This window comes from Acinonyx jubatus, chromosome B2 (genome assembly GCF_027475565.1).
Source record: "Acinonyx jubatus isolate Ajub_Pintada_27869175 chromosome B2, VMU_Ajub_asm_v1.0, whole genome shotgun sequence".
Taxonomy (NCBI): domain Eukaryota; kingdom Metazoa; phylum Chordata; class Mammalia; order Carnivora; family Felidae; genus Acinonyx; species Acinonyx jubatus.
The window spans coordinates 86,978,428-86,999,584 of record NC_069385.1 but is presented as its reverse complement, the minus strand read 5'-3'; the positions used below and the strand labels follow the sequence as shown (position 1 = coordinate 86,999,584).

The 21,157-nt window shown below is 33.7% G+C and overlaps 1 protein-coding gene across 11 annotated transcripts in view; it reads left to right on the top strand.

The window, feature by feature from the left end:
• Positions 1-19,948, top strand: part of FAM135A (family with sequence similarity 135 member A) — a 120,358-nt gene extending 100,410 nt beyond the window's left edge. For all 11 annotated transcript variants that reach the window (XM_027057487.2, XM_027057480.2, XM_027057477.2 and 8 more), the window contains 7 exons: positions 376-536; positions 2,603-2,694; positions 3,202-3,299; positions 4,946-5,097; positions 6,868-6,978; positions 15,792-15,905; positions 18,530-19,948. In XM_027057487.2, the coding sequence (XP_026913288.1) occupies positions 376-536; positions 2,603-2,694; positions 3,202-3,299; positions 4,946-5,097; positions 6,868-6,978; positions 15,792-15,905; positions 18,530-18,735 (934 nt within the window). In that variant the 3' untranslated portion in view covers positions 18,736-19,948. The remainder of the gene's footprint in view (positions 1-375; positions 537-2,602; positions 2,695-3,201; positions 3,300-4,945; positions 5,098-6,867; positions 6,979-15,791; positions 15,906-18,529) is intronic.
• Positions 19,949-21,157: the final 1,209 nt, after the last annotated feature.

The following is a 21,157-nucleotide window of genomic DNA, read 5'->3' as shown; positions in this document are numbered from 1 at the left end:
AAATTGAAAAGAAGCAAAGAGGATAAGCTTTGATTACAGAATAAGCATCAGATTGTCATCTTTCTGGTACTTGTCCCAGCTTTTCTACACAATATAAAATTTGGTAGGAAGCATAACTTCACTCTTAATATTTTCTTAGTTGATTTCAAGTTTAAAGCATTCATTGTATCTTAGCAGAATATGTACTAAAAATAGCAAAGAAAATTACTCTGATTTCTAAATTATTTAGGCGATCCCAAATATTTTGATTATTTTAAACCCCAATATCTGCTGGGTTTCTTCTTATAGTTCCCTAAATTCAGCATACTGTCTTTTTGGTTCTAAAAACTGAATATGATACTTAGTAAAGAGTATCTCTTATTATATTTTGTTCAGCTTCCTTCAGGCAAAAGAAGAATTGAAGCAACTTAAACTCCCTGGGTTCATGTACAGTGATATCCCTCTGTTGGCATCCTCAGTCCCTTATTTTAGCATGGAAGAAGAGGATGGTTCTGAAGATGGAGTACATCTTATTGTCTGTGTGCATGGGTTAGATGGTAGGTAATATTTACTTAATATAACCCATGGCAACTCAATATATTTTCCTAATAGATTTCATTTAGTTTTTATTTAATCTTTGAATTAGAAAATATTTTAAATTGCTTAAATTAATTGAATCTTAAATACATTCTAAGACAAATATGTTTAACTTTGCGTAGTATTAGATTTCCTTTTAAATAAATTTTCCATGGAACTGTACCAACATTCTATCCATGTACCAACACTTATTTATTTTAACTTCGGATTTTTCTATCTTCTGTTGTTCGTTTTGTCAGCAGTCACCTCATGGCAGTCATTTTGTCTCCCTTTGATAGTCTTCCTAGTGCCCTTTTAGCCTGATGCTTTAAGCCTTATGAACTAGAAAAATCAATACCTAAGAATTAAAGATTCACTAACTAGGTGTAATTTAAATTCTAAATATAGTGCTACAGTTTTATGGCAGCTATTTTGGTTACTGAACAGACTTTTTCCCCTAGATTAGGAACTATATTAGAAAATGCCAAATATTTCTAGACTAGCAGATTATTGCTGTGGTATAATATTCTGTAAGAACAAATTGAGGAAAGATTTTGTAAATTATAAAAATACTAAACACAGGTCTAAGCTAGTAAATATTCATGAAATTGAAGATTTTTCTTTTAAAAAAAGCAAAACTTAACTCTCAAGAAATAAAGTATCTCCAATACTGACCTCTCCCCCCCCCCCCCCCCCCAGCCCCCGGAATAAAATTTTCAAAGGATTATTGCCCAAGAAAGACTTCTTGGCCCAGTAGAATCTCTGGAAAATTCTTCTTTGAAATGTTTATGAAACACATTACCCCCTGTTACATAAATTGTTCCAGAATAATAGGAAAAAAGATGGAATGCAGCTTATTTTATTCCTTGAAGTTAACCTAACCTTGTTACTAAATCTGGAAAAGATGTCAAATGCACACCCCAAAGAGAAGCAGACCTATCTGTAATAAATTTAATAATGATTTAATAACACTCTAGCAATGTTGTGGAAATAAATAGGTAAGTAAATGAGTAAAAAAAATTTTTATATGTCCCCCAAAATATCTAGTAAGTAGAATCAATACATTAAGTCACTACAACAACTAGGATTTAATTCCCAGAATGCAAAGAAAAGTACATATAAGGAAATTTAATAATAAAGGATATTTATTAATAAAATATAACTACATCAGCAAATCAAGTAAGAAACTATTGATAAAATTCAACGTCCATTCCCAGTTTTGACCACTAAGCACCAAACCTTAAGTTTTAAAAAGCATTAATCTGATTTATTAATATGATTAAGCATACATATATTCTCAGCCAGTGGAAAACATATACTTTGTAGTGAAACACTAGTAGTATTCCTTGTAAAATCACGAATAAAACAGTTATCTCTATCAATGCTTGAAATATCTAAAAGATAAAAATATTGGGAGGGTAAAGTAGAAATCCAATAATCGGGAACATCTTTACATTGCTAATTAAACCAAAGGAAGTAACCAAAAGCCACTAATTTTTAAAAGCAATAATTATTTTTATGTTATGTATTATATTTAATAAGTATTCTATATTTATAGATATCTTTTAAGTTAGTAATTAAAATAAACTCTCTTAGATTATGTAAATGGAATTTTATTTCTATTTAACTGTTGCAATACTGCCAAAGGAAGTGAACAGATTAAATCTGAAACACATTCAAGGTTTGTTAAATGATCAACTATAATAGTGATGGAAGGAGTACTTCGTCAGTCATTCACAGCAACCACATTCAGCAATCTCCAAAGCTAACAGTATAACAAATACACCGTCAGATGTAAAGTGAAAGCATCAGTGTGACCAAAACTCCTAAGAAACCAGGTGTGAAAGACATTGTCTGGCTAATGGAAATCAGCTTTGAAATGAAAATTGAGGACTCTATTTCAGAGTGCTTTGTCTGTTCAAAACTGGCAGACATCATATATTTAAAGACAGATATATATTGATCTTCAAATATATGATGATATACTTTATACCTTTTGCTTTATCTCATCCTTTAGACATAATTTTTCATTGTCTTCATTTTCTAGGTAACAGTGCAGATCTCCGATTAGTAAAAACTTACATTGAACTTGGACTGCCTGGGGGAAGAATTGATTTTCTTATGTCTGAGAGAAATCAGGTACAGTATTATAGCAGTGTTTCCAGTGGAAACAAAGATTTTTGTATTGCTTTCTACCTAAATATTTGCTTACTACAAAATGTCTGTTACTACTAGAAATAACTTTTCTGATTTGTATGAAATTTAACATTAATACGTATCACAAGGAAATTGAAATCATTTACAGTGTGACTTATGAGCTCTTCACATGCACAAAATTTCTAGAATTTCACATTTCTATGCAAAAATTTTATTACTTAAACCACTGTAAATAACCTTATGTTAAATGTGGATGGTGGGCTAAACAATCAACCTAATGAAGCAAGTGTTATTAAGAACACTGAATCTTTTCTTTTCCTAGAAATTTACTCTTTTGCTCATTTTAATATAATGAATATTATTCACCAGCTTCTCTAAAAAACATTGATCTTAACCATATTTTAATACCTAAATTAAAAATGTTTATATTCAGTTTTTCATGTGATTATTCATATTCAATATATAATATGTCTGTTTTCCTTTGTTTAGAATGATACTTTTGCTGATTTTGATAGCATGACTGATCGCCTTCTAGATGAAATAATACAGTATATTCAGATATATAGTCTAACAGTCTCAAAAATAAGGTAACTTTTATCATATTCTGTAATATTATATAACATTTTTATGTCTGTGAATTATAGAAAAATTACAGAATTTGTAGTAGTTTTGTTGCACTATTATGAAATATAGGAGACAATTCAGTTTATCCAATTTAAAGAGAAAAGAAAAAATTTTTAAACTTTAGGGAGAGACCATTATATGTTTCCATTTATATGAATTATCCAGAATTGGCAAACCAGAGACCAAAGTAGATTAATGATTACTTAGGGCTCGAGGAGATGGCAAATGGGGAGGTGATAGCTAAAGGGTATAGGATTTTTTTGAGGTGTTGAAAATGTTCTAAAAATCTCTTGTGGTGGTTGCACAACTCTGCGAATGCACTTAAAACTATTAAATTGTACATTTTAAATGAATGAATTTTATGTTACGTGAATTATATCTCACTCAATAAAGTGGTTACCAATAAGAAAGATTATAGAGCAATGGATATATACAAACAAATGAAGCAACAGAAATACTTCCAAGATTTCATGACTGTACTTTGTAAGTCTGTTTTCCACAAGCAAGAGATGATGATCAGCCAATATAAGTCTCATAATTTAAGCAGATACTGTAGATAGACATGGGAGAGAGAAAAATGTTTGTTTGTTCTAGTATAGTAGGACTTAAAGAAAAAGTCAAAACTAATCATTCTGCCTCAAAAAGTTTAGTAAACTTTTTGTTTACTAAATTTAACACAGTGATCTTATATTCCTTTTATTCATTTGAAAATAATATTTTAGTTTTTTCATTCATCCACAAAAGTCTTACATCTTTTAGATTAGATTGTCAATTAAAATCAACCATTATTCAAAAGCCTTATCTGGTTAATTGAGGCTTGTTAGTTACCATCATAACTCTCACCCCACAGCTTCAGGAACTTCACCTTGGGAGGGAAGTTTATCCTGAGCTTCTCACTAGCTGTATCTATAAGCCAGTTTAAGATAGCTTTCAAACTTTCTTCTTTCCTTGCTTATTATTCCCAGGGATCAATATACCATCTGTTATAAAATGATGGTAAGCAGAAAGGCTCTTTTGATTTAAACTATTCCTTAATAAAAGTGAGGTGCTTTATAAATATTACTCTTTTGGTATAATCTTAGACTTATAGTAAGATAATACACATATTTTATCTGTGCCTTGAAAGTACTCAAAGAACTCTCCCACTTTAGAGTGTAGACCAGAGAACAAATGAAAAAGATATGTAATTTCTCCTAAGTTATCCTTTATAGGTATAATTTCATTATTTTGTTTTAAATCGTGACTTAATGAGTAATAATTGTAATGTGTGGTTAAGGAGGCCCATTTATCATCCAGTCAAACTGTAGTTTACTTTTAAAATGTATTTGTTTCTAAGCACTTACAAACTATGAATATAAATTTTCTGATAAGCAATATCTTGTTTCTGCAGAATATGCATTTAAATTATATAATAGGAATTTTCTACTACATTCTCACATTTTTATCTTCAAAACCTAAGTTACATCATTTCAAAGTGTCAAACCATAATTTAAAACATACTCGAAATTTCCAAATTCTTAGTATTTCACATCAGTGTATAGTGATATTAGCGTTAATATTTCTTTTTAAAATTAATACTATGGGAGAAATGTCTTTTTTTTTCTTAAAGCTTTATTGGACATTCGTTGGGCAATTTAATAATCCGTTCAGTGCTTACAAGGCCAAGGTTTAGATATTACCTCAACAAACTTCATACCTTTTTATCTCTTTCTGGACCTCATCTTGGTACACTCTACAATAGCAGTGCTCTTGTTAATACAGGTAAAAAGTTTTATTGTTCAATATAAAAAATACGGCATGGGGAGAAAATTTAAATACGGATTTAATGTTTTCTAGTGTTTATTTTAGAGTTGATATGTCACATACTTGGAATTGATGAAACAAAAGATACAGCTATTTTTCTACTTTGTCATGCACATGAAACAAGCTGATAAAAGTCATTTCAGAAAATGAATATTATGTTGAGATGATATATGTCAGAAGTCACAAAAGCATTTTTAACTGTTTTTAGTTAAACTATCTAAATATTTTCAATAAATGTTTATCTTATAAACAGGCTATTCTGTCGTTCCATTAGTTGAGCAGATAAAAAGGAAACACCTGTATTTAAGGTATTATAAAGTTATAAAATATTAAATGTAGGATGTTAAATCTGATTTTGTAACAAAAAAAGGGGTATTATGAAAAAATACATTCTAAAATTTTTGAACAAATTAAATGAGAGTGAAGACCCCAATTTTGATTAGAATGAATATTCTCATTAAGAAAGAACTGATACTTGGGGCACCTGGGTGTCTCAGTCGGTTAAGCATCGGACTTCGGCTCAGGTTATGAGTTTGAGCCCCACATTGGGTGACCTCGAGCCCCACTTCGGGTGAGCCCTGTTTATCTCTCTTTTCTCTCTCTCCCCCTCTCTGCCCCTCCTGGGATTCTCTTTCTGCCCCTCGCTCACTTGTGCCTTCTCCCTCTCAAAAAAAGAAAGAAAAGAAAAATCTGATACTTGGTTTGCCTTTTGTTTGGTTTGGTTCTTCCCTTGGATTTTTTAAGTAGTTTTTATATTTTAGGCTATTGATTCCCATTGTGAGAATAAATTAGATTTCATTTGTCTCTCTGCATTGAGCCTTGAAACTCTTATTTCCATTTTCTCTTCTACTTTCATTGACAAAGAAACCATACTGTTTTCCTTGTGCCGCATTCCAAACTCTGGTATCCAAAATAGATTTGGATAGTGGTAGATTTTTATAATTTTAAAAAGAGGACATGAAAAAGATGAAATCAGTAAGTAACATAAACTAGAACCCAATGTGAATAGTATGCAGCATTTTGAATTTCTTCACTAAACTTTAGTTACAAATTTAATCAGAGTTTTTTTTTCTCTTCTTCCCCTGTTCTCCTCTGTAATATCAGAAGTAACAAAAGTAGAAATTGATATTGCACAGTTTTGAAAACCCATTCCAGAGTGATTGGGGTTTCACTTAATTTAAGAGGAAGATGCATTTAAGTATGGGTTACTGATAAGTAACCATTGTAAAGAAATACAATTAAATATGAAACTTCATTATAATCAGCTCTTACTAGAAAACATTAACCAATTGCTAATCCTAAGAGTTAGTCCTTATACAATTAGTCCTCCATAACTATATCTCTAGACTGAAGATTCAGTGCTTAAGTATTTGGATCTACTACTGTGTTTGAAGTTTTTCCATCTCTGCTTCTTTATAATTTGAACAAATATATCTAAAGGTATAATTTTCCCAAATTTGTTCTTCTTAAACCATTATCTATTTCATTACTGAATAGGCTAGAAATAGCAAGCCCTCTGTCAACCACCATTAACCCATAGTTAAATGTATATGTTTATATTTGTTATCAGAAAAAGGAAATATTTTGCAAATATATTTGTTATTAGCTAAGAAAATGCTAGTTTGGTAGATGTCATTTTTGAAGTGAAATGTATTTTAAAATTAATAATCTTGACATATGTTACCCTATATTTCCACTTTTACTCACATGTCATCTATAACTCTCTAGGTCTGTGGTTTATGCAGAAATGGAAAAAATCAGGTTCTCTTTTACAACTGACATGTCGAGATCATTCAGACCCCCGCCAAACTTTCTTATACAAGCTTAGTAATAAAGCAGGTAAGTATACGGTAAGAGTTTTGAAAATATTCACTTGAAAACCTATTTAAAATAAGCCTTTAGCAAATAAATTATCCACATGTCTTTCTGGTGATTAAAAAAGTATCAGTCAGGCGTGCTTGGGTGGCTCAGTCAGTTAAGTGTCTGACTTCTGCTCAGGTCATGATCTCATGGTTCATGAGTTCAAGCCCCATGTCGGGCTCTGTGCTGGCAGCTCAGAGCCTGAAGCCTGCTTCAGATTCTGTGTCTCCCTCTCTCTCTGCCCCTCTGCCACTCACACGCTGTCTCTCTCCCATTCTCAAAAGTAAATAAATATTTAAAAAATTAAAATTAAAAAATTAAGTATCAGTCAACTGTAATTTTTTAACGTTAATTTATTTTTGAGAGAGAGAGGGAGGAGCAAAGAGAGAGAGAATCTAAAGCAGGCTCCAGGCTCTGATCTATCAGCGCAGAGCCTGACGCGGGGCTCAAACTCACAAGCCATGAGATCATGACCTGAGCTGAAGTCAGACACTTAACCAACTGAGCCACCCAGGTGCCCCAGTCAACTATAATTTTTTAATAATGAAATAGACTCCTAATTAAAGCTAAGCAATTAATAACATAGTTGTTTGATTTTAATGGATTGTAATTTGTGTTGTGTAAACACAGGTACTTCGAAATTATCCTTAACTTTTTGACATTTATAATTTAGTACTAATCATAAGTCAGTTTGGCAACTAGGCCTCTGCATATCCTGGCCCTCCTGCCCCCACCTCAGTCTTTAACCCTTTTTATTGAATGTCATATATTTTTCTACCTTCCTATTCAATGGCTATAAAGCTCTTCTGGAAAATGTCGGAAACTAAACTATTAATAATTATATCCTCTACAGATTCTTACTACTGGATGAATCTTGTTACTCATCTCTTATTAACTGATTATCAAATATAGTCCCTATCTTGCGTTACATTCCAGGTTTTTACAACCTGAGGTCCTCAACTACTACTTTGCCATCCTCACTGTCTATAAATTACCTTACCTCTGACTTTACCATCTCTTCCTGTCTCACCCTCACACTCCTGTCTCCCTACCATATTTTTTTCCACTGTGTCCTTTGAAATCTCCATTTGAGTGGAACAGACTCAAATGTTTATCTTCTTCAAAGAATGCTCTCTCCATTTCCTTTAGAAAATGGAGACATAAGTGAAAACTAGATACTTCCCCAGCCTACTCTCATTTCCCCACTCCCTCTGGTTGTAGAGCAGATATTGGCAAACTTTTTCTCTGAAGAGCCAGATAAATATTTTGGCTTTGCAGGCCATGTGATCTCCGTTGCATTGTTGCACAAAAACAGACACAGACAATACATAAATGAGTGTGCTGTGTTAAAAAAAAAAAAAACAGTAACAACAACAACTTTATTTCAATTTTATTAACAACAATTTTATTTCAAATAAAAAGAAAAGAAAAAGCAGCAGGCCAGATCCCACAGGCCATTCCTTGCTAACTCCTGCTACAGGAGAAGCTCAGTTTCTCATATACTGTGTACTACTGAGAGGGGAGGAAGCAGTCCTCTTGCTTTCCTTTTCAAACTGCAATGATTACTCCTCTATTGTCATAAAACTTTCCTTTGGATTTGTACCATCCAAGCTCTGCTACCTTCTAGTCATCTTCTTTTTTCTTTTTTTTTTAACGTTTATTCATTTTTGAGAGCCAAAGACAGAGCGTGAGTGGGGGAGAGTCAGAGAGAGAGGGAGACACAGAATCCAAAGCAGACTCCAGGCTCTGAGCTGTCAGCACAGAGCCTGACACGGGGCTCGAACCCACCATTTGCGAGATCATAACCTAGGCCGATGTCAGACGCTTAACCGATTGAGCCACCCAGGCACCCCTAGTCATCTTTAATATAATGATCTCCTGGTCACTCCTCACATATTCAGTGAGAACCCCAGTAAGAGTTCATTGACAAATACATAATTACACTTGGGAGAAGATATTCTTCTTGGATCTTAATATACCTAATCTTGGCATCATTTTTGGGAATTTGATTAAATCAACCCTTTAGATGATCATCAAGCATAATAGAGGCTTTCTCAACTATAGTAACCTTCCATTCCGCTCCACTTGGAACCTTACTCATGGCTGCATTCCACTCCTGAAATTTCAATCAATTTTCCATTCTGAGACAACAGTATTCTATTCTGTTTCTCACTCATTCCCTTACTCTCATCTGCTTTTCAGACTATTTAAGATCCCTACTAAGTTTTCTTAAATTACCCTGTCCTTCATGGTTCACTCCCTTCCTGTTCCATCCCAGACCCCATGATTTATCATTTTAATCATTCATACATTATTACCCCAGGTATTATCATCATGGCCATCTAGCAACCTGTGTTACCGTTTCTTTACCTGGCTTGTTGAGCTCTACGAAAGTGGATCATACAGACTTGCAAGTCACTACCACGGTAGATCCATGGAGTTACCATCTAGTTAACTCTAATAGCATCTTAACCATTCCCTAGAAGCTTTTGCAGGTTTTACCTCTTTTCATCAAACTTCTAACTACCACTGCTACCTTCACTTCAACAAATGACTTTGTTTTCCTACTTTATCTGCGAGTCAAGGCTATCAAGCAAGAATTTTCCTACTTCCTTTCTTTTTAGCTACAAACATGACCACACCTGTGCTTTCCTTATAGTTCAATAAAAAATATATATCTATGGTGCAAGAATAATTTCCCTTTCTGTTTTGGAACCCATTCCTTCTCTCTTTCAACATTCTCCTTTCAGTGACTAATTCCTTAACATATAAAGTTATTTTGTTTTCTCCCATCTTAAGTTTTAATAATAATAGATACCTCCTTTGATCAATGATTCTATGTTGTTCTATTTCTTTTTTTTTAATTTGTTTTAATCTTTATTTTTGAGAGAGAGAGAGAGAGAGAGAGAGACAGAGTGCAAGCAGGGGAGGGGCAGAGAGAGAGGGAGACACAGAATCTGAAGCAGGCTTCAGGCTCTGAGCTGTCAGCACAGAGCCCAATGCAGGGCTCACACTCGTGAATGGCAAGATTATGACCTGAGCCAAAGTCAGACACCTAACCGATTGAGCCATCCAGGCACCCGTATTTCTCTTTTTTAATAAGAATTGAGCCTCATAAAAAAAGAAAACAATTACTTTCACTACTTCCTCACCTTTTATTTCACTCTTCAATTCATTATAATCTGATTTCTGTCCTCACCTCTCCATTGAAACTTGCCATATCCAAGTATCTCTTTTCTTTCTTTTAGTTGAACATGCTGTCATTTGTGACTATTGAAAATACCCTCCTTCTTGAAGTACTTTCCTACCTCCCAGTCTTTATCAGCCTTTCCTGATTTTCTTCCATGTTGGCTCTTTGCTTCCGACGTAGATTCCTTTTCTCTCCTTGCCCCTTAAATATAGGTGTTCTTGGGCTCCAGCTTCTGTCATCTGCTCTTCTCACTCTGTACATTCTTCTTTGACAACATCATTTCATATCCATCTTCACCATTGGTGACTCAAGTATGTATCTTTACTTTAGTCCTCTAGGCTGTATTCTAGACTTACATGTCCAGCTGCCTACTAAATAAACACATTTGCTTAGATGTCTCATGGTTGCCCCAAATGCAATATTTTTAGATACCTCATCTTTCCCCTCAGATTCACTTCTCTCAATTCTACATCTAACACAGTCTGCACAACCAAAAACTTGGAAGTTGTCTTCTAGACTCCTTCTCATTCTCCCCACACATCTGCTTAGTTACTAAGCCCTGAAACATTCAGCCTTCTTAGTAACTAACAGAGGCTTCTCTTTCTTTTCTTTGCTATTTTCTTAGTTCAACCTTCATCACTCTTGCTGAAGTTATTGCTATGGCCTCCAAACTGGTTACTCTGCCTCCTCTGTGCCCCTTTCTCCCCAGTCTTACTTCTTCTTTAGATAAAATTATCTTCTGAAAATTACATCAGGCCATATTGCTCCTGTTTGAAAAATCTTTTCATGATGGCTTGTGGCTTTCAGGATGAGGTTTAAATTCCATGACTTACAGCATCAAATCCTTTATAATCTGGTTCCTGATTCTTTTACTGATTTCATATCCTGCTCTTCCCACAGATATATCCTTTGTTTTAGTCATGCCACACATGTTTTATGCTACACTCACCCATGCTTTTTCTACCACCATTCCTCCCCATGTGTTTACTCATCTTTTTAGAACTGATTCTCTTCAGGGCGCCTGGGTGGCTCAGTCCAGTTGCGTGTTGGATTCTTGGTTTCAGCTCAGGTCATGCATGATCTCATGGTTTGTGAGTTTGAGCTCCATGTTGGGCTCTGCACTAACAGCATGGAGCCTGTTTGGGATTCTCTCTCTCTGCTCCTCCCCTGCTCATGCACACACACACTCTCTCTTTCTCAAAATAAATGGACAGACTTAAAAAAAAAAACAAAAATTCTCTTCATCTTCTAAAGTTAAACTCAAATACTACCTGCTATTAAAAGCTTTCTTGATGCCCTCTCTCATTTAATGCTCCTCTACTCTCAGAGTACCCACTAGATTGCCCAATATATACCTAGATTTTACACCTCCACACTGACCTCATCAATGAATTCCAGTCTTCATTTGCCCTCTAGACATCTCTACTTACATATCAAACTGAATATGTCTAAACCTGAACATATTGTTTTCTTTTGCTAACTCTTCTTTCATCATTTTAATCGTACTCTGTCTTCTAAATTACTTAGTTTTTTGAAATACCTCAAAAAACTTTGCATTTTGCAAAACTTTGACCTCATTTCTTTGCATTCTACCTCCCAAGATTGTTAAAATTGTAACTGAACTCTAATTAAACACAGAATCTGAAGCAGGCTCTAGGCTCTGAGCTGTCAGTGCAGAGCCCAACAGTAGGCTCAGACCCACAAACTGTGAGATCATGACCTGAGCTGAAGTCAGACACTTAACCGCCTGAGCCACCCAGATACCCCCTGAGCCATAGTCTATTTAACTAACTTGGTTCTTGGCTAATAAAGTAAACCTGCCATGCAGAAGCACAATATTAGTATTAACGCATTGTTGTTGAAAAACTGTTATTAAAATTAGCCTACTAACTTTTAAAATGCATTTTTAAAGTACAGTACTGTCAGACACCAGGGTGGCTCAGTCAGTTAAGCGTTCAACTCTTGATTTCAGCTCAAGTCATGATATCACAGTCCGTGAGATTGAGCCCCATGTCAGGATCCACGCTGACAACACAGAGCCTGCTTGAGATTCTCTCTCTCCCTCTCTCTGCCCCTCCCTCACTTGTACTCCCTCTCTCCCTCTCTCTCTTAAAATAAATAAACATTGAAAAAAAAAGTACAGTACTGTACTGTCATTTCCCTATAGAAGCATGTCAGAATCTCTGCAAGGAGCTATTATTTTGAAAAATAGATGTTAATATAATGCCTATTCTTACAATATATGGTATAGAAAGAAAACAGTGCCAAGAAATTGGGTGGTCATTGGGAGTATAGAGTCTAAGGACAGGTTCATTGATTTTTTGTTTAATGGGAGATATTACAGTGTTTTATTAATAATAATGATTCATACAAAAGAGAAAATTGATGATACAAGAGAGGGACAGGACAGCTACTAGAGCCATGTCTTTAACTAGGAAGGAGGGAATGGCATCTCACATTCTAGTGAAAGGGCTGGCTTAAGGTGGGAACATACACAGCTCATCAGTAGAAGAGCAAAGACAGAACATGAAGTCACAGGTATGGTAGGTTAGTTTGGTTAAGATAGGAGTATGTGGAAGTTCTGTTCTGATTCTTCTATATTTTTCAGTGAAAGAGGAAGCAAGGTCATGAGGTAAGACTGAAGAGGGGATAGAAGGTGCTGGCAGTTTGAGGAAAAATAGTCATTTAGCAAAGCACACAAATGAATGTTACCTAGCAAGGCTGCCATAGGCTGTGCAATGCGCAGCCCCAAGAAGTGTCATTCTTGTGACACCTGAAGTTGCACAGTATGATAGCCCTTTATGGGGAACACAAATATATATCTTTCAGAAAAACGAAAAAGCCAGCTATGCTGTTACATAGGCTGGTTTCATGTGACTTGGGATAAAATTTTAGTAAACAGCATCAACTTAGATTCAGAAAGCACAGTACCTAGAACAGCTCGGGTAGAAGTAAAGATGGTATACTACAGGACAGTTTTTTTCATGGTTTGGGCTACCCCTTAAAAGAATTTTGAAGAAGTATGTACCCCTTGTATAATTTTAGGGTGACACCTAAAAAATATTTTCTATAATTTTAAATAGTGGCAAAGGATATATTTTCTGGCATATAAGGTAGTACATACTTACTGTAATTATATTTTCATAAAAATATAAATTCATTCAGTTGGAGTTATATATTCAGTTCATATAGTTTCTAGAATTTGTGTGCCATAAAATCTAATTGGCAGTGCTAATTCTTAATGTCATACAGTCAAGTCAAACTTATTTTTGTCAGAAAACATTGTATTTCATTCGTATTTTGCTTCATTCCCCCAGAGACTTTTATACCTCATGCCATATGCCACAATAAAATCTGAAATAGATTGGAGAAATGCCTTTCTCTAATAAAGTGGGAGAAGGACAAGTCATTTTTAGGAAAACCCTCATACAGAAGTTGAGATCTAGAATTCAGTTTCCTTAAAGCTATACATGCCCATCCTCACCATCTAGAGTTTTTTTTTTTAATTGAAGTATAATTAATATACGATGTGACATTATATGTATAACTCTGTGCATATATAACATACAGTTTCAAGTGCATGGAAAGTCTTAAATTACCCCTGAAGATAGATGTATACCAGTTTGAAGACCTCTGCTCTAGGACACACAGGTGATTCCCAGAGTAACGCCAAGGTGTCAAATCATGCTAAAAGTAGAATTAATTTGTCACACAAAATGTGAGAATGAAGGGAAAAAATAATTTTTGTTAATATTTTTCTCAAATATGATTTTAAATATGTGTAATTGAATTAATTCCTGTTACAGACATTTGATTATTTCATTTATATCCCTAAGGTTTTATATATCCAGATTGCCACAGAGGGTTATCTTCTCATTGAGAAAAAGGGAGAATGACCTTATATTTGACATAGAGGGTAAATACAGTCCCACCTGCCCGTATGTGCGTCTAGAATCTCTCATTATTAGGATCATAAGTTCCAAGAGAGAAAGGAGTATCTACAAAGGTGCTCTGGATATTCTGGATCCACAGTAGTCCCCACAATTGGCCTGTCTCTAACCCTGAATTTCAGTAGGCAAAAAGTATCAAAATTTTACTCTGGAATGTTCCAGAACAAAATTATATGACCTAAACTAAGCACCCCAATCCTAATGTATTGTCATTATTGGCTTGTATCTTATTTAATAACCACATGGATTTCTTATTTTTTATTTATTAGTCTGAGCTACATAGCAAAATTAGTAATACATAGTAAAATTAGAACATTACTGGTAGTGGGGTGCCTGAGTGGCTCAATTGGTTAAGTGTCCTAAACTTCAGCTCAGGTCATGATCTCACGGTTTGTGGGTTCGCCCGCATCAGGGTCCCTGCTGTCAGTGCTGAGCCCTCTTCGGATCCTCTGTCCCCCTCTCTTTCTGCCTCTCCCCTGTTTGTGCATGCTCTCTCTCTTTCTCTTTCTCTCAAAAATAAACATTTTTTTAAAAAGGCTGGGAGCCAACTGTTGGTTAAGCCTCCAACTCTTGATTTCAGCTCAGATCATGATCTCATGGGTTTTGTGAATTCCAGCCTCTGCATGAGGCTCTGTGCTGACAGTGTGGAGCCTGCTTGGGATTCCGTCTCCCTCTGTCTCTGCCCCTCCCGTGCACCCCCCCTTCAAAAATAAATAGATAAACATTTTTTTTTTAAGGCTTCACTAGCAATCCAAGAGTATTTAAGAAAAAACATTACTGGTAGTAAAGTGGACAGGAACTTGGTTTTTCAGTGCTTAAATGAGTTAATTAGTTCAAAGTATCACAAGACCTAAATTCACGTAGTTTGCTGAAATATAAAAATAGAAGAACCTGACTAAAATCCGTGGATGGATCACAAACCTCCTATTTTTACTGAAAAATCTTAAGTATGTATTCTCTTGACATCATACTTCAATAAGGAGAAAATATTATTAATATTAGGCAAGAGTCAGATGAGAACTTAAAAATCAGCTTTAAATGATTTCATATAGGGTGTACTGTTTGTTCTTATGGAAAAGTATGATTTTGTTTCTTTAGGAAACAGCCCTAAATATTGAGGATTATCTTTTAGAAAGTAAGAAGGTCATAAAATACTTCCTTGTAGAATTTTATCCTACCCTATATAATCTCTCTCGTAACCACGCACTACCATGTCACAGTCCTTGCTCTCACTCAGCACAAACACACATTTCTCATACCAGAATGTAAACTACATAACAATGAAGGTAGGGGTTTTTTTGTAGATAATATATGGAAATTGGAGAACGAATTCATCAGATTTAAAAAGCCATAAACTTATTAGTACTACTGAGGAAATTTAAAAAATTGTGGTCACTTAATATATTAAATATAATATTTTAATAGAATATAATTAATTAATATAATATATTAAACACAATATATTTAATATAAAATTAAAAGTTAATTCAAATTAACTTTTATTTAATTTTTATTAAATTTATTATTTATTAAATTAAATTATTAAATATTAAATTTAACTTAATATATTAAATTAAAAGTTAATTTAAATTAACTTACTAATTTAAATCTGGTTACTTACTGCATTATAATTCCATATTTTTTCTTCATAGGGCTTCACTATTTCAAAAATGTTGTGCTAGTGGGATCTCTACAGGATCGCTACGTTCCTTATCACTCTGCTCGTATTGAAATGTGTAAAACAGCTTTAAAGGACAAACAGTCAGGTAACTAAGTAAATTAGAAGTATTTTATCTCTATTTGTTCCTCTCACAGTGCATCCCATTGTGATTTGTATTTGTATTTCACCAACTACAAATGAGATTAAAACTTTTTTCCTATGTTAATTGATCATATTATTCTTTGAAATGCCTGCCTATGACTTTGATTCATTATTTTACATTGAGTTATTTATCAGTTTCTCAGTAAAATCTCTATGTATTAAAAAAAAAAAAGAAGTATTTCAAACAGTTGTATCTACAACATGAGCTTTTTCCCAAATTTTTCTTGTAGTCCCTTTCTTTCTTCTTCCTCTCATCTCTCCCTTTATTTCCTTTTCCATCCACTGTTATTAACATCTATCCTTACTCTTTTTTTTCCTTTCTTTTCTCCTGGCATGTGGTGTTTTTGCCAATAAAACCATCATTCTTATGAAAGAGTTCTTTTATCTAATTACAAATGCTGCTTTTGCTGCCTCGAAGGTAATCTGTACTTTGATTTCCTCACAATTGTTGGGATTGGTGATTATGGTAACAATCATGCTGCGTGTTCTGCTGTATCTTGCTTTTCATCAAAGATGGCAGCAAAGACTTACCTCACTTTAATAAAGTAATAAAGATTTTATATATTCTTTTGCTAGTTTTGAATAATAAAAGAAATTTAAATCATAGCTATTTAGAGCCAGAAGGAGACTTGGGTCTTGTTGGCTCATTTTATAATCGAGGCCCAGAGATGCTAAGTGGCTGATCCAAAGTCACTGGTGATTAATTAATTACAGGCTTAGGGCAAAAACACAGGTGTCCTTCCTTCCCATATTTCCTCAGTCCCTTTTTTGGAATGAGGCTGATTTTTAAATGAACTCTGAATCCTTTGCATTTTCCACAGTTTAACAGTGAGCAGCCTGTTTAGGCAGGGACTCTCTCTTACATATATTTGTATTGGCATTGCCTGGCATGATGCCTGGCACACAATGGGTGCTCTGTTCATTTAACACATATTTTTTTAGCATTTTGTGACATCAAAATAACCTTTTTTTAATTATTATTATTAACTTCTGTTCTAGCAGGGATTTAAGGATAAATTAAGAAGAGATTTAACTTCCAGATGGGTCACAAAAACTAGAGAAATGCCCTTTGTTTTAACAGTGATCTTTGCCACTAGGGGGCAGGGGGAATCTAATAAAGACAGGTTTGGATTTCTTCCTATGTAAAAATACTTTTTAAATAGCGTAGAACCAGAAATCCAGCTTGACAATCATAATGAAAACTAAGAGAAGAGGTGAGAGAAAAAGTTTTGTATGAATTTATGTGATAATAATCTCTCAAATATCTCTCTCTCCTTTCTCTAAATGTACTTCCATATTCTTTTCCTTTCTCATGATTCCTCAGGGATAAACTCTGCCTCTCCTCAGAAATTTGATACTTGCCTCCCTAAAATCCACAGGTCCATGGATATATGTTTGCACTCGTCTATAGTAAGGTGGTGATACACAAGCATTAAAAACTGTTTGCCCCTCATAAGGAACTTTGTGCTTTTATATACACACACACACACACACACACACACACACACCTATATATACTTGTATATATACGTGTATATATGTATACATATATGTATATATACATACATATTTACATATATGTATATATACACACATATTTACATATATGTATACATACATACATATATACGTATATATACACATATATATACGAATGTATATATGTATATATATATACATGTGTATACACACACACACACACACACACACACACACACACACACACACACATAACCTTCATCTCTTATGCTTAGAATGAGCTCAATAAATTCGTTGTAAGAATTAACCAAAGAGAGGGAGACAGGAGCACAATTTTGTATTTAAAAGCAGGACCCAAGCATTAAATAAACCTTTGGATGAAAAAAAGAATTCTGTCTGACTTTTGAGCCAAACTCACATTGTCTTTCTGACTATAGGAAGTTGCTGTTTTTGCTCAGAATAATGTGGAAATATGTGGAATACAGTTGAATGCCACAAACATTTTTAAAGTACTTGCTATAGGTTCAAGTTTTAAAAGTTATAAAAAGCAAAATATCTTTTTTTTTTTAGTATAGTTGACACACAACGTTACATTAGTTTCATGTGAACAGTGTAGTGATTCAGCTTCTGTGTACATGATGCTATGCTTACCACAAGTGTGGCTACCATCTGTCACCATACAATACCATTACAGTATTACTGACTATTCCCTATAATGTGTAAAAGGCAAAATGTCTTAGCATGGCTACCTTATTGTCACAATGGTTCAACAAGTCATAAGTGACTTAATGTTGAATAAAACTGTTTGTTCTGTTATATTCATTGCTTTGAATTAAAGTATCAAATTGACAAGAATTTACAATAAATTTGCAATTTTTACTTGGCTAGATAAATAATGTGGTTATTTATATTTTTTATAAAATCATCTCAAAAATGATGGTCAAAGAAAAAGAAAACCTTTTAAAAGACATTTGTCTGCTTTAAATGGAAATAATAAAACTAAATTTTATAAATTACATAAAAGTTGGCATAGAATTTTTTTCAGTTACTTACACGAACTAATTTTCCTACTTTCTATTTGTTCCACAGGACAGATCTATTCAGAAATGATCCACAACTTGCTTCGCCCAGTTCTGCAAAGCAAGGACTGTAACTTGGTTCGATATAATGTCATCAATGCATTGCCCAATACAGCTGATTCACTCATTGGGAGAGCTGCACATATAGCTGTTCTTGATTCAGAAATATTTTTAGAGAAATTCTTTCTGGTTGCTGCCCTCAAATATTTCCAATAGGATTAAAAACATTGTTAGAGACTTGATAATTACCTCATTCAACAATGATTCAAATAATGTATTATATTAAGCTGTAGATGCTGATAGTTCTAAGAATATTTATACCTTTTTGTATGGAAGATAATTTATATCATCCATGTTTAGAGCTTTTTAAACATCAACTTTACTTTCTAGGTAATGTGGCTGTGCAATATTTTTTTAATTTTATCTTTTTACTTTTCTATTACTTTTTCATATATTTTGCTACATAAGTATTTCAGTGAAACTTTAAGCCCATATGTATATCTGATTGTTTATTATTGGCTTTCCACAATTCTCACATCGGACACATCATATTAAAGGCCATTATCGCTAGAATAGCATGAGATTTTAAATTTTCTAGTATTGGGGTATTATTTAGTTAATTATAAATTTTACTTTTAACATTTTACTATGTTTTAACTGGAAATAAAACTATGGCTGCTAAAGTATATTTTTTGAAGAAATCAACTCTAGCCCAGTCAAACCAGGTAGTTCCTAGATGACATGTTAAAAAAGTTTTCTAGAAAAGTCATTATTACTATTGCTATTAAACATATGTCATGCCTATTAAAATATATTTTCTACTGGTGATTTCAACATTATTTCTCATACTGACTTTTATTACTGGAACTTTTCATGTTCATGTTAGCAGCATCTAGAGATTTTTGAATGTTTGAATGCCCTCTGCGTAGATTTGGTTGGAATTTTGCTAAATTTGGTAGTGTTGCTTGAACTTTCTGACTATATTTCTTTAACTTTTTTCATGGACTTTCTTGTATGTACATAGTAAGTGTTGAAATTTATGAAATACTTTTATGAATTTAGATAATTTTTAAATATTGTTAAAATTTGTTGAACTAAAAAGTAATGTAAATAAAATAATTCATGTTAAAAATGGAACAAAATAATTACATGTTTGGGGATACAGATGCAAATGTTTTTGATATATGGAGATGTTTAAGTCTTTTGACTTTACTAAAGGTGCTGAATAGCATTAAATTCACTATTTTCCTTTCCTGTTTTACTTGTGAAAATAATAATGCACTAAGGGTGGATAGAAGGTCTGTTTGCATCCACCAGTTGTGGTGGACAGAGGTTTTTGTAAGTATGTGTTGTATAATTGATGCATGTTTTATTTTTAGCATTGTGTTATTGCCTCTGATGTTAATAAATGAACAAATGACTATCTGGAGGAACAGCTAAAACACTTGCTTATTTTCAGAATACTAGAGTATATTTTTATTTAAAATTGGATAGACTTTGTTAATTAATTGTATAGACCAGCATAATTATATAACTTACAGCCTTTGTATTTTTATAATTTATATCTTTTGCATATATTAAGTAGTTGAAAGGTACTTCATTGGCTCTCCATAAGTCTTTACTTTGTAAAAGTGTTTGAAAATTCAGTGAATTGACTAAGCAATATATACCAAGTGCATTATAACTGGAAAATATAAATATATGCATTAACCACCACATATTTTTGCCACACACATTTTTCATCTTGACATACTTGGCCCTAAGTTTGAAATATGCTTATTCTAAGTTTGAATAATCTTCCAGGTTTATCAAAGGACTCATTCTTACTCATAATCATTTTATTTGAAGATAAATTGCTCTTACAATCATGGTTGGTTGGTTGTTGGTTTTAAAACAACAGTTTTTTTTTTTTTAATATGAAATTTATTGTCAAACTGGTTTCTATACAATACCCAGTGCTCATCCCAACAGGTGCCCTCCTCAATGCCCATCACCCACTTTCCCCTCCATCCCACCCCTCTTTAAAACAGTTTTAAAAGCACATCAATGATCATGGTTTAAAATCTAACAGATTTCACTTTTCATTTACCAGGGAAACTATCATATGTTATTTACCTCCAAATTCGGATTATAGGGGTGGGATGGGGTTCTGAGGGAGAGGGGAAGTGATTGTCTGAAACACTATAATTGACTTTTACAGAATGAATCTCACTGAAGTGTATACCCGTAAGGATTCTTGTTGCAAACAACAAAAAGCAATTATGATTAAATTAATCAGAAAAAGAATTTATTGGAAGAATATTAGGTAGCTCACAGAATTTCTGGAAAGGCTGGAGAATGAGCTTTGGAAAACAGATAGAAGCAAAAGGAAGCTGGATGACCAAAATTGTAGCCAAACTCTGACCTCAAAAAGAGCTGAAAGTGTGTGTATATGTCTACTGGTAGTGGTGCTTCTGAAAACAGGATTCCAAACACTCTGCTTATTTGAACCACTCCTTCCAGATTCAAAGTCTGATGGGAATGTCCAACTGACCAAGGTTAGTTTATGCCAGCACTCAGGCTGTCAGGCCTCAAAGACAGCAAGTATATCCAACCTTCTCAGCTTCTGCAGTAGAAGATGGCACCGTTTCTCTCACCA